Source organism: Gekko japonicus, unplaced genomic scaffold, assembly GCF_001447785.1.
Source record: "Gekko japonicus isolate JY-2015 unplaced genomic scaffold, Gekko_japonicus_V1.1 scaffold4392, whole genome shotgun sequence".
NCBI lineage: Eukaryota > Metazoa > Chordata > Lepidosauria > Squamata > Gekkonidae > Gekko > Gekko japonicus.
Window position 1 is genome coordinate 44,071 of NW_015168173.1, and position 13,963 is coordinate 58,033.

General features: G+C 41.4%; 1 protein-coding gene across 1 annotated transcript in view; it reads left to right on the forward strand.

Annotated features, from left to right (window-relative positions):
* Positions 1-6,305: 6,305 nt before the first annotated feature.
* Positions 6,306-13,963, forward strand: part of LOC107113631 (vomeronasal type-2 receptor 26-like) — a 10,060-nt gene continuing 2,402 nt past the window's right edge. The window contains exons 1-5 of the mRNA XM_015414977.1: positions 6,306-6,523; positions 7,270-7,447; positions 7,714-8,577; positions 10,794-11,021; positions 11,705-11,831. Coding sequence (XP_015270463.1) covers positions 6,306-6,523; positions 7,270-7,447; positions 7,714-8,577; positions 10,794-11,021; positions 11,705-11,831 — 1,615 coding nt within the window. The remainder of the gene's footprint in view (positions 6,524-7,269; positions 7,448-7,713; positions 8,578-10,793; positions 11,022-11,704; positions 11,832-13,963) is intronic.

Genomic DNA, 13,963 nt, shown 5'->3' on the forward strand with positions numbered 1-13,963 from the left:
AGAAGCAAAATGTTGTACTTTTTGAGAAGTTGCAATATTATAGATATCCAGAGACCTGTCATCCCAAGGTGTCCAGCAGATCATTGACTGTCAGGGGTTCAGTCAATGGACAGGATCCGGTACCCCATGCTGTGTCAAAGCATACTACAGCTGTAACCAATAAAGTTGTGGCCAATTGTGTTCCACTTTTAGTCCACTTTTCAGAAAATTGTTTTTTGTGTGTGTGTTATTTGAACTGAAGCTGTGAATGGAATTAGGGGTTTTTTTGGGGTATACAGGAACTCTTTGTCTTGAGCGCCTGCCTTGCCCCTTCCCCTTGGTACTGGGGCTGCAACCATGACTTTTACCAATAAAATGCTTAAACAATGTGTTACCCTAAGTGGCTGTGAGGGTCTCCTGAGTTTGTTGTGGAATTAGCCAGGAAATCCAAACAATGTGAAATGGGATAATCAAGCAGGATCTCCACCTGTGTATACAGGGATTCTTCCCTCAGTAAAACTCTCAAAATGAACCAGGCCTTGATGAAGGAAACGATTTTTATTAAAGAGGAAGGAAACGATGAAGGAAATATTTTTTCTAGAATCAAAAACTTATTAATTGAAGAGCACTCTACAAACACACATACAAATTCAGAAAATAAATGTGGTAGCCTATGGGGACAGGGAGGGGAACTTATTTTACGGGACTATATTTACCTATCCAAGGAAAAGAGATTTGGAGGGAAAGATAAGTGAAACAAACCAGTGTTCCACTCAGAGAAGAATTACCCAACTTCATGTTGGGGGTGTAAATTTAGTGGAAGTCCAGATAATGACACCCAGCTCTATCTGTTGTTGGGCAGCCAGTCTGACTCCAGACTGCGAGACCTGGACCTGGCGTTACAAGCCGTGACTGGATGGCTTAGGCTGAGCTGATTGAAATTGAATCTGACAAAGACAGAGGTCCTGTGCCTGAGCCTGGGCGGTCCAGGGGTAGGGATCCCACTCCTGACCTTCGATGGGGCACTGTTGGTACCAGCATCGGAGGTTAGGAGTTTAGGAGTGCTTTTGGATGCCTCCTGAACAATGGAGGCCCAGGTAGCAGTCATTGTCAAGTCAGCCTTCTACCATCTTTGGCTGATTAAGTAGCTGGTTCCCTTCTTTGAATGCAGCAACTTTGCAACAGTGATCCATGTGATAGTCACCTTGAGATTAGACAGCTCTAATGCTCTCTACATGGGGCTGCCCTTGTTGCAAATCCAGAAGCTGCAGCTGGTGCAAAAGGCTGCAGCCAGGCTCCTGATGGGTCTCCCCATGTGTGAACAAATCCAGCCTTTGCTGAAAGCACTGCACTGGCTGCCGATAGCATACTGAATTCACTTCAAGTTGCTGGTTCTCATCTTTAAAGTCCTTTATGGTCAGGGGCCTACAAACCTGAGGGACCACCTTTCCCCACGTGTTCCCCAGAGAGCATTGTGTTCAGGGTTCCAAAATCATCTGGCTTTCCCTGGTCCCAAAGATGCCAGGGTGGCCACAACCAGGGCCAGGGCCTTCTCAGTGACAGCTCCACGCACTGGTGGAATGAGCTCCCAGAAGACATCAGGGACCTGCGGGACCTCCTACAGTTCCACAGAGCCTGCAAGATGGAGTCTTCCACCAGGCCTTTAATCAAGGAGCCACATCCAATAATTGAACTGTGACAAGGCCCTGTCCCCCTGGAATCACCACCAGCAGCCTGTGCCTGCTGGCTTAAAAGGATTAAGATAAGCTGAATATCAACACCGACTGTATTCCACTATGACTATTCCATCATGACCCGTTACTATGTCTCCGCCATCACTACGCAATATTACTACTCACATTACTCCTGTTACTAGCACTTTATGATTGTTTACCATTGTTTATGATTGGTTTATATCTGCTTTGATTTATGTGTAACTTTTTATGTAAGCCGCCCTGAGCCTGCTTTGGTGGGGAGAGTGGGGAATAACAACAACAACAATAATAATACACACACTTCATTGAACAGAGTGAACAAAGAGTGGCTGGTTGTAATATTTTGGGGCATGATGTAGTTGCTCCTAGAACAATTCTGTGATGGTACGAATGAAAAAATGTGTCTGAGCAAGGAAGCTTCATAACTCTGCCAGGGCTTGTGAATATAACGTAACATTCATGGGAGAGTCCCGAGTGAAAATATCTGTTGTGTTTTTGGTGAAATGCCGATAGCATACTGAATTCACTTCAAGTTGCTGGTTCTCATCTTTAAAGTCCTTTATGGTCAGGGGCCTACAAACCTGAGGGACCACCTTTCCCCACGTGTTCCCCAGAGAGCATTGTGTTCAGGGTTCCAAAATCATCTGGCTTTCCCTGGTCCCAAAGATGCCAGGGTGGCCACAACCAGGGCCAGGGCCTTCTCAGTGACAGCTCCACGCGCTGGTGGAATGAGCTCCCAGAAGACATCAGGGACCTGCGGGACCTCCTACAGTTCCACATGCCTGCAAGATGGAGCTCTTCCACCAGGCCTTTAATCAAGGAGCCACATCCAATAATTGAACTGTGACAAGGCCCTGTCCCCCTGGAATCACCAGCAGCAGCCTGTCCCTGCTGGCTTAAATGGATTAAGATAAACTGAATATCAACACTGACTGTATTGCACTATGACTATTCCATCATGACCCGTTACTATGTCTCCGCCATCACTATGCGATATTACTACTTGCATTACTCCTGTTACTAGCACTTTATGATTGTTTACCATTGTTTATGATTGTTTTATATCTGCTTTGATTTATGCGTTTTAACTTTTTATGTAAGCCGCCCTGAGCCTGCTTTGGTGGGGAGGGCGGGGAATAACAACAACAACAACAATACACACACTTCATTGAACAGAGTGAACAAAGAGTGGCTGGTTATAATATTTTGGGGGATGATGTAGTTGCTCCTAGAACAATTCTGTGATGGTATGAATGAAATATGTGTCTGAGCAAGGAAGCTTCATAATTCTGCCAGGGCTTGTGAATATAATGTAACATTCATGTGAGAGTCCCGTGTGAAAATATCTGTTGTGTTTTTGGTGAACTCTAATGGACAGCAAGACAACTATCACACAGAAGGTTATGGGATTAAAATGGTTTTTTTACTAGGTACTTACTTAGGATAACCAGATGAGGAAAGGCCTGGTAAGGAAGGGAGTTGGTTAGTTTTCTGTCCTTTCTGAGAAATCAGCCTTTGATGCTGATCAATTTAAAGAGGGAAGAGAACTGCCAGAAACCAGACCTTTGAATCTTTAGGATCAGTTTTCTCAGACAAGCCTCTGGTCAATATTTGATGGCACACATTTGATGTAACTGTAGGACCCAATTTGATCCTATTTGCATGCCAGGATGTGGACAGGGATGCTTGATTCATCATGACTAGGAAACAAACATTTAGAATGGGATAAGTAAAATCCATGCATTCATGTGATTAAATATAGGGTGGCCACTGGCCACCTTGCACCCTAATTGCATTACCTGAAATGGGACTCATTGTTATGCAACAGGAGAGGATACACTTCATGTTGGAAATGTATGTGTTTACAAGGTCTGATGATTCAGTCATTATAGGGTTAACTTGTATTCCTAGTTTGCTATTGTTTAGACTGACCTGGAAGGGATACCTGGCACTGAGCCAATGGGGAATTAGCCCGGGAAAAGTAACTTCTACTTTGATGCAGATTGGTCATTTGTTTCAGGTGACTTCCTTTCTAGGGGTCAAGAAGAAGGAGAGAATTTCTCCATTACGTGTGTGCTTGTTTTGTCTGTAGGCAGCATAGAAATGTAGCTCTTAGTGTTATGTTGATTTGTAGCAATCCTGTGAACCCTTTCCCCTTAGAATAAAGTATTTTTAAAAGCAAAGAACTCTCTTCTTTCCAATAGAGCAAGATCCATCAAATAGTCTGAGTATTAAACAATTTTGACTATTTTACAACACTTCATTCTTTCAGGATTTGGAACGATGTTCTATTTTGAAGCAGGTACATTTGGACACTAAACATAACTTTCGTTGCAGGGTTCTCAGACAGAACTTCTACCACGACCTTCATTTTCCTTAATGGAGTTCAGTAAAACTTTTCATCTTCTTTAATATCTTTTTGGAGGTTCTGCATAGATTGTTAAATACTGCCTAAATTTGCTGGAAATGACAAGATATAGATGGAACCTTCTTCCATATGTGGTGGATGTGTAAAAAAAAATACTGGAAGAAAATACATGGAAAAATGCAGAAGGTTAATAAAAGGTTAAATTTCCCATGGAAACCAGGAATATGCTGCTATATATGCTGCCTAACAAATTGCCAAAATTTTTGCAAGAAATATTCAAATACATGGTGTTGGGGCTAGAATTATTTGTGCAGCACAATGAAAAGTAGATATTTGTCTGCGTTTGGAGGAATGAGAAAATAAACTTGCCAAATATGCAGTAATGGCAAAATGAATAACATATTTGAAAAACAGATCAATTATGAAATTTGAGAAGAAATTAACTGTGTACTATACAAGTAGGAGAAAAATTAGTAGTAGTCTAAAATATTGTATATTGTATTGTAATGAAGAAGCAGAATGAGGATCAGTTTTAAATGTAACATCTTGAATATAAATTTGTGTAAGGAAGTGGCTTTTGGAGAGAAGTTTTTTATTTTTTTTATTAGGAGATATAAAATATACTTTCCTTCTGTATTTTTGTTATATTACCTACTTGTTAAAAGTAATAGTGAGTATGCAGAAGTGGCCAAAATATGTAATACTGAGTAATATTAGTAATGATGCAACTAATAATTTAGCCACAAAACAGATTAGTTATGAAATGTGAAATGTAAAATGTTGAATATAAATGTACCCCAACATAAGTGTCATTGTATTTTATAGACAGTGTCCCAAAACCATTCAATGTAATGAAGGGGGTGTTGGGGATATCTATACAACTATGGTATGTAATCCTTCCCCCCCTTTCTCTATTTCCTTTATATTATCTCTTTGTTTTCTAAAATTACACACACAAACACACACATATATACACACATACCCACACACACACAAACACTGCCTCACTTTGCTAAGTCATAATGAAAGGTCTCTCCAAATGAGCATGATCTTTCTTTGATAAAGTACTTCTCAAGAAAGACGGTTTTGTGGTTTCACATGCATGAATGTGTGGAACTGTGTGTTTGGAGAAGTTGTTAGGAGTGTGGACTCTAATCTTGGAGAACCGGGTTTGATTTTCCATTCCTCCATGTGCAGCTGCTTGGGTGAGTTACAGGTTCTTTCAGAGCTCTCACGAGCCGTTCTCAAAGAACTTTCTCAGTCCCACCTACCTCACAGGATGTCTGTTGTGGGGAGGGGAAAGGAAAGGAAATTGTAAACCTCTCTGAGACTCATTTGGGTAGAGAAGGGGTATCTCCTCCTCCTCCTCCTCCTCTATTAATGTAGTTCTCTTCACTAAACATGTTTATACTTGTGATCTATGGTACACACCTCAGTCTGATTCCTCCTATTCTGTTTGTGGGCTGGATCCAACTAAGTTTCCATTGGGAAAAAGAGAGGAGGAAGGAGTCTCCTTTCACCAGGAAAAAGGCTATGCTGGGCATCATGGGACTTGCATGGACAAAAGATATGTGTGAAGGAGTTGGAGTAAGGAGAAGGAGTGTGAAGGAGTTGGAGTAAGGAGAGGAACATGGAGAGATTGAGTATTAAAAAACAGAGGGTTTCAAGTTATGGTTTTCAATCCCAAATTCTGTTCTTGAAAATCTTTGAACCCCTGCTTCCTTCAAGGAATCTGTTAGGATATTTATTTTTAATAAAATGATATTGATGGCCTCTCTTTGTAGGCCTAATATATTGGGTGGCCTTCACTAAGTGTGGGTCCTGAAAAAGCATGAGCTGACTGTTTTGCTGAGGAAAAGAGAAAAAACAACAACCTCTTCCTGGGATGTGATAACATATTTTCTTACGAGATCTTGTAGAGGATCAATTGCTCTGAGTAATGATTATCTCCGTTGTAATTATTAAATTAACCAACATTACTTCTGGGTTTTTTCCTCAAAGTCTCTAGGGGTTTTTAGCGGACATTAGCAAAACTGCAGACCAAAAAAGACAGATAGTATTAATTTCCCCTATGCTGTTCAGGTTGATAAGACACAAGGAGTCAAATTACTGTGGCTTCCACTGTGCTGGCATGATCTCAATGAACCAAGAGATTGGCTGCACCACTAACACTCTTTTACTTGGGGATATTGATGAGAAATTGTGGGAATTGAATTGGCACCCAGAAAGAATTTTAAAAAATGATGGTGGCATTTGCTGTGATAGTCCTGGTGTTCCTACCTCAACTGGCATGCAAGCTTCCTGATTCTAAGTGTTCTGTGGGTGACCCTGTTCCTATTTTTCACAAGTCTTTTCAGTCAGGGGACTTCATCATTGCAGGCATTATTTCTCAGATTTATATCTTTTCTGAGCCCATAACATTTGGAAGACATCCCTCTCAGGAACTCTTTGATGATATTGAGTAAGAACTTTGGGTTTTTTAACTTATCGAGCTTTCTAGATAATAATATCTCTATCTACGTAAACCTAAGACTGATTTGATTATGTGAAAGGGCAGATGACACCCAAGAACCCAGCCATAGCATATTTACTTGTGCCTGACCTGTGATTCAGAGGTGCCCCTTTCATGAAGAAAATAAGGTTTTGAGTTCTGAGTTTCAGGACACTTATAAAAAGCAAGGAGTCCTGGGATACATAAGTAGCCAACTTCACTTTCTTAATCCATAGAGAAATGCCCTATAGTGTTGACACTATAATGAGTGAATGAAATGAGGCAAGTTTTCACATAATAATATTCTTATTCATCTTTCAAATACATGGAAAGGGAAAGTTCCAAATTAATCTTATAAAGCAATCTGATTTATGCATACATGAGTGCAGATGCTATCTAATAATTCCCACAATTTGAGGTTTATATTCAGAGAAGTAAAAAGTACATATTTGGTACCCAAGTTAGTTGACTCTTCTGTGGAGTGGAACAAAAACTTCTGTTCTAGTGCAACATATTTATGAAAGATAAATTAAACTAAAATGTAATTAACATCCTGTTTGGAAGCTGGACTGTTGAGATGTCACCTGTAAACTTCTTTGCAGAATAATGACACACAACTACCAGCACATCCTGGCCTTGCAGTTTGCTGTAAAAGAGATCAATGACAATCCAGAGATCTTGCCCAACATCACCCTGGGATCCCACATCTATAATAGCTATTTCAGTCCAAGCAGGATCTATCAAGCATCAATAGAGTTTTTATCTACAAAGGACAGGGTCACCCCTAACTACAAGTGTGATGGAAAGAGAACTCTGGCAGCCGTCATAGGAGGCCCTACTTCTGACATAGATCTCCACATGGCAAATGTGTTCAACATCTACAAGATTCCACAGGTAAGATGCATTCATAGAGCAATGGAGATCAAAAGGACATCCTTATTCCTCTTTTGTTTAACATATTTTGTTTGCTGCAAAAAAATTGTTTGGTAGTAAATATCCTCAATTTCATTGATACATTTTAGATGTGCTGATACATTCCCAGTCTTATCAGTATCAAATATATACTGATATTTGGACAGAGCAAACATTCTAAGTCTTATCAGGATCAAATATACTGATACTTGGATAGAGCAACCTTTTATTTTTCTTCTTTCCTTTAGCTGACCTATGGAACTGCTTCATTGGTGACTGAGAAAAGCCTGTCTCCTTTTTCCCACTGGATGTTCCCAAATGTGGCCCATCAATATAAGGGCATTCTTCACTTACTTTTGCACTTCAGATGGACGTGGATCGGATTATTTTATCTGGCTGTTGAAAATGTAGAACAATTCCTACAGAATGTCATTTCTTCTTTTTCCCAAAGTGGTGTCTGCTTTGAGTTCTTACAAATATTACAAGCGATAAGTTTTTCTGATGGTTTCGCTGGACTTTTGGAAAAGGGACTAGAAACGTACAAGATTGGTATGGGAAGCTCTGCTACTGCACTAGTTATACATGGTGAAATTCAGACAGTCATGAGCATGAGGACAGTGCACCAGGTTGCAGAATGTGAGGATAACCCAGTTAAAACAAAAGGCAAAGTCTGGATTATGACAGCTCAGATGGATTTTGTATCACTTCCCTACCAAAGAAACTGGGACATAGACATCATCATTCATGGAGCTATAGCCTTTGCTATTCACTCAGTTGAGGTGTTGGGATTCTATAGATTCCTTCATATGAGAAATCCTACTTTGGTGATAGAAGATGCTTTTATTAAGGCCTTCTGGCAACAGGCATTTCAGTGTTCATTTCCCGGTTTCATAGCAGTGAGCAAGGATGGACCACTCTGCACTGGTGAGGAGAAGTTGGAGACTCTTCCTGCATCTGTCTTTGAAATGGGGATGACTGGCCATAGCTACAGCATCTACAATGCTGTCTATTCTGTAGCACATGCTTTGCATGACTTGCATGTATCCCAGTTCAGACAGAGATGGATGTCTGACAAAGGAAGAAGGCAGCTTCTGAATCAACAATTGTGGCAGGTAATACAGTCTGGGAAGAGCTTTCTGTATTCATGGTGCAACAACCTGTTGTAGACCCAGTGGAATGTTTTGCCTGTTCAAAACAGGAATAATCATTATATCTCGCCATGCGGATCAACTCCAAAATAACACATAGTTCATGCAGATTACATTTCATTCCTGTGAACCTGCATCTAAATGGGTTCTTTGAGAATGGATGATTGAAGAAAAAATGAATAATTTCAGGTGGGTAGCCATATCACTCTGCAGCAGAACAAGCCCTTAATGCCAATAAGATTTTTAGGATTTCCTGGAAATATTTTTGGTCTTGTAGATCTTACTAGACTCTCTTATAAGGATTTCCTGGAAATCTTTTTGGTTTTCAAAACCAAATCTTACACAAGCCAATGTGGTCTATATCTGAAATTCAGTGATTCTTCCAGCTTTTTAAGGGCCCTGCCTTCCTTCCAGCCCACCAGCATCTCAACCTGCCTGACTGTCCTTAAGAACATAAGAGAAGCCAATGTTGGATCAGGCCAATGGCCCATCCAGTCCAACATTCCATCACACAGTGACCAAAAAAGCCTAGATGCCATCAGGAGGTCCACCAGTGGAACCAGGACACTAGAAGCCCTCCCACTGTTGCCCCTCCCAATCACCAAGAATACAGAGCATCACTTTCCCCAGACTGAGTTCCTATCTCTACCTTGTGGCTAATAGCCACTGATGGACTTCTGCTCCATATGTTTATACAATTCCTTCTTGAAGCTTGTAACCGCCGCCTCCTCCTGTGGCAGTGAATTCCATGTGTTAATCACTCCACGGGTGAAGAAGTACTTCCTTTTATCAAATCAAACCCGACTGCTCAGCAGTTTCATTGAGTGCACACACGTTCTTGTAATGTGAGAAAGGGAGGAAAGTACTTCTTTCTTTACCTGTTCTATCCCATGCATAACCTTATAAATCTCTATCACGTCACCCCTCAATGGTTCACCTCTCCATGGCTGTGACTGGGATATCACACCCACATTTATCAGAAAACTGGCAGCCCAATTGGTCCCTGTCCAGTCCATACACTTCAGTTTCTCTTTATCCCTGACATCTGCGTACTCCTCGTCTTTCTTCTCAAGCTCATGATGAAGAAGGGTGAAGATGTATTCACTCCTACAGGTCTTTTCCCTGGTCACTGGCAATAGGTGAACACCTAGGGGAAATTCCTGATCCCCAAAGGGAAGTGCCTTGAATGGCACAGAGGCATATGATGCTCCCAAAGGGGAATGATACCCCCCCCCACGGTGACACTGTAAACTCTGGGGGCTGAGCCAGCATCCACCCCAGGCCACTTGAGGGGTGGGTTGGTTGAAAGCCCAACACCAGTGCTGTGACAAGCCAGTGCCAAAAGGTGGAGATAATACTGTTGCGGAGGCAGGGTTAGGGTTTCCACTTATTTTGGTCTGACTCCCCCACTCCTCAAGTTTGCTGCAATGCAGAATGGAACTAAAATCAAAATCAATATGAATATATTCACTGAAGGCAGGATGATTCCAGCTTCACAGGTCCTCAAACTGAATTATCCTCCCCCTCAGCTTTGCACCCCCAGTCCTCACCTTTTGGTATCCCTGCATCACATCATCCCTCATTGGTACCTTTCCACTCTGTCACCATGGCAGCAGTGCAGGTACTTGTCCCATGAGGTTCTTCTTCCAGGAGTCAAGCACATGGTGAATAAGCAGAAGGGAGGGGGGCTGTGGTAGCAGCCTGGAGCAGTCTATAGTGGAGAGACATAAGTGACATGGGATGTTGTGGATTCTGGCTGCCAACAAAGCAGAATGTGTTTGGAGAGCTCCAAAGGCAAGGAGGGAGGGAGATCTGTGACCAGCACTCTGTTGGGTGAGCCGTGGGCTAGTATTCCCCCCACCCACACAAATGTTGATGGATGGGAATGGCAGTACACCAGGAAAGCATTCCTGATTCCCAAGTGCAGTGCTTACAGCTTAAAGGTGAACACGGGCACAGAGAATTTGTTGGAAGCTGGGAGAAGATGTTTCTGCAGCACTGGGCCTTTGGCAACGGGTGGTATTCACTTGAAAGTGCCAAACCCTGAAGGAGACTCAGCTTTCTTCTGAGCAACCATATAGGTTTGCGTGGATCTTTTTCTAAAAGAGGGAAATTGATCCAAATACAAGCACTGCATATTTTTCTCTTGTCTTACGATCTTTGTTTTGTTTTGAATATAGCTTCATAAATTTCTGAGAGCTGTGTCCTTTAACAACAGTGCTTGGGAACACATTGCCTTTGACCGAAATGGGGAATTAATGAGTGGATTTGATGTTCTGAACTGGGTGACATTCCCAAATCAGTCCTTCGTGAGACTCAAAGTTGGAAGGATAGATCCAAACATTCACTCAGAGAACCTGTTCACCATTCATGAGGAGGCCATTGTATGGCCCAGCAAGTTCAACCAGGTAGAGTCCATGGACATCAGTGTAGTCTAGGTACTGTTCTCCAATGTATAAATAATAGGTCTGAATTCAAATGCTGTATTACTTCTGTGTTGTGTCAGATAGGTGAAGCCCATGATTTAATTCTCCAGATTTTTATCTGGCACACGTTACCTTTCAGAATTAGATTCTAAAGCTGTATACTTCAATAAGTGTCTGTTTAGGAGAATTGTATAGCACTTTTTTCTGAGTAAACATATATAGGATATGTCAATAATTCAGATGTTTCTTAGAATCATTACAGTGTCCTATAATATGTTTAACAACTGAGTAGACCATAGAACAGGGAAACAAAAACCCAACAACCCTACTTTGTGAAACATGACATGATGAAGAACAAGAAAAATAAAAACACAACCTTGACAGTTGCATCAAACAACAGAACATTTTGTGCAAACTGTACTTGAATATCTTGCAATAGATACAGCTTTGGACAAGTCCTTGACACAATGTGTGTACCTGCCTGAAAAGTGCATTGTATGCAAACTGGATTTCAGCAGTGATGAAAGGTCCATCACATCAATGCATCCCAATTATTCTCAGGTCAAATGTTGTACTTTTTGAACACTTGCACATGGTTTGTCCCTTGGCACACTAAGTCAAAAACATAGTTTCTGAGAACATTATCTTCTTTCATTTGTGGACAGACACAACCACTTTCTCGGTGCAATGACAACTGCCATTCTGGCTTCAGTAGAAGAAAGAAGGAAGGGAAGCCATTTTGCTGCTATGATTGCCTTCCATGTCCTGTAGGGAAGATTTCAAATAAGGAAGGTAAGAAAAGTTATGTAAAGAATTTTTCTAAAATACTTTCTGTGATGAATCATCTTATAGACGGACATCAATGTAACAGACTATCTGAAGAGTCACTTAAGTGGTGGCAGCTGATTTAGAACTCTTGAAACACTTGTCAGTGATTTGGTAACAAATGATGGTGCAAAGTGCCTAATTATAGCAACGTCTTAGGGCTTTCAAGGAAAGAAATGATCAGAGGAGCTTTGCTTTTGCTAGCCTCTGCATAGTGACCCTGGACTTCCTTGGTTGTCTTCAATCCCGTATTAACCAGGGATGACCCTGCTTATCATCCAAGATCTGATGAGATGGGGCTAGGTAGGGCCACCCAGATCAGTTTCCAAATACCTCTTTCTGACATGCACCAGAGGAAGTGAACGTCACACTGTTGCTTTTGTTAGACTTTAAGGTTTTTAATGCAAGGACTTCCTTGGTGGTCTTCCATCCAGTATTAACCAGGTATGACCCTGCTTAGCATCCAAGATCTGATAAGATGGGGCTAGGTAGGGACACCCAGATCAGTTTCCAAATACCTCTTTCTGACACGCACCAGAGAAGTGAACAACTCACACTGTTGTTTTTGTTAGACTTTAAGGTTTTTAATGCAAATATAAGTAAACCTGATGCTTCCTGGAGGGACACTTTGAGGGATATAAGCAGAAAAAGTGAGCAATATGAGGGTAAAGAGCAAAGGGGTTGGAAAGGGGGGATCTATTAGAGTAGGGAAGCTACCTGGAGCTTGGTTAGATATGTTCCTAGATCACATAGCTTCTTTCTCCTGAAACATCAGAGCATTCCTAGGCTTCTCATCTTTCTATAGTACTACTACCAATAGTAGTAGTATGTTGTTGTTAAACTGTAAAAGGTAAGAAGGTTTCCTCTAAGCGGTGGAAAGCTAGTCTCAGTGGGTTGATAAAGGAAAACACAGGCTGTACAAATAAAATGCAAGTCTGTGATCAGGCACGCAAAAAGGGAATATGAGGAGCATATAGCAAAAAACATAAAGACCAACAATAAAACTTTCTTCAAATACATTAGAAGCAGGAAACCAGCCAGGGAGGCAGTGGAGCCTTAGGATGACCAAAGGGTAAAAGGAGTAGTGAAGGATGATAGGGAAATGGCTGAGAAGATGAATGCATTTTTTGCCTCTGTTTTCACTGTGGAAGATGAGAAATGCTTGCCCACTCCAGAACCTGTGATTTTGGGAGGGGTGTTGAAAAACCCGAGTCAGATTGAGGTGAAGAGAGAGGAGGTCCGATCAACTGATAGACAATGTAAACACTGATAAATCACCAGGCCCTAATGGCATACATCTGAGAGTTCTGAAAGAACTCAAATGTGAACTTGTGGATCTCCAGAAAAAAATATGTAATCTTTCCTTAAAATCTGCCTCTATTCCTGAGGACTGGAAGGTGGCTAATGTCACACCCATCTTTTAAAAGGGTTCCAGAGGAGATCCGGGAAATTAAAGGCCAGTCAGTCTGACATCGATACCAGGTAAGTTAGTAGAAACTGTTACTAAGGAAAGAATTAGTAGGCACATAGATGAACAAAACCTATTGAGGCAGACTCAGCATGGGTTCTGTAAGGGAAGTTCTTGTCTCACTAAACTGTTAACGTTTTTTGAGGGGGTGAACAAACATGTGGACAAGGGGGACCCAATAGATGTTGTTTACCTTGACTTCCAGAAAGCTTTTGATGAAGTTCCTCATCAAAGGTTCCTAAGTAAGCTCAATAGTCAATGGATAAAAGGACAAGTGCTCTTGTGGATCAAAAACTGGATAATTAATAGGAAACCGAGAGTGAGTATAAATGAGAAATTTTCTCAGTGGAGGGAGGATTGTGAGGCACTCCAAAGGGATCTGTCGAGGATGGGCGAGTGGGCGTCAACGTGGCAAATGGGGTTCAATGTGGCCAAGTACAAGGTGATGCACATTGGAGCCAAAAATCCTAACTATAAATACACGTCGATAGGCACGCAAAGAACTTAATATATCAAAGATTTAAGGATATCGAAGCACAAAACCACTATGCATCCCTGCCTTCCTATTATAAGAGACTAAAGCTGGGACCAATTTTAAATGCCGCATCTTACCTTGGTCTCATAAAAAACC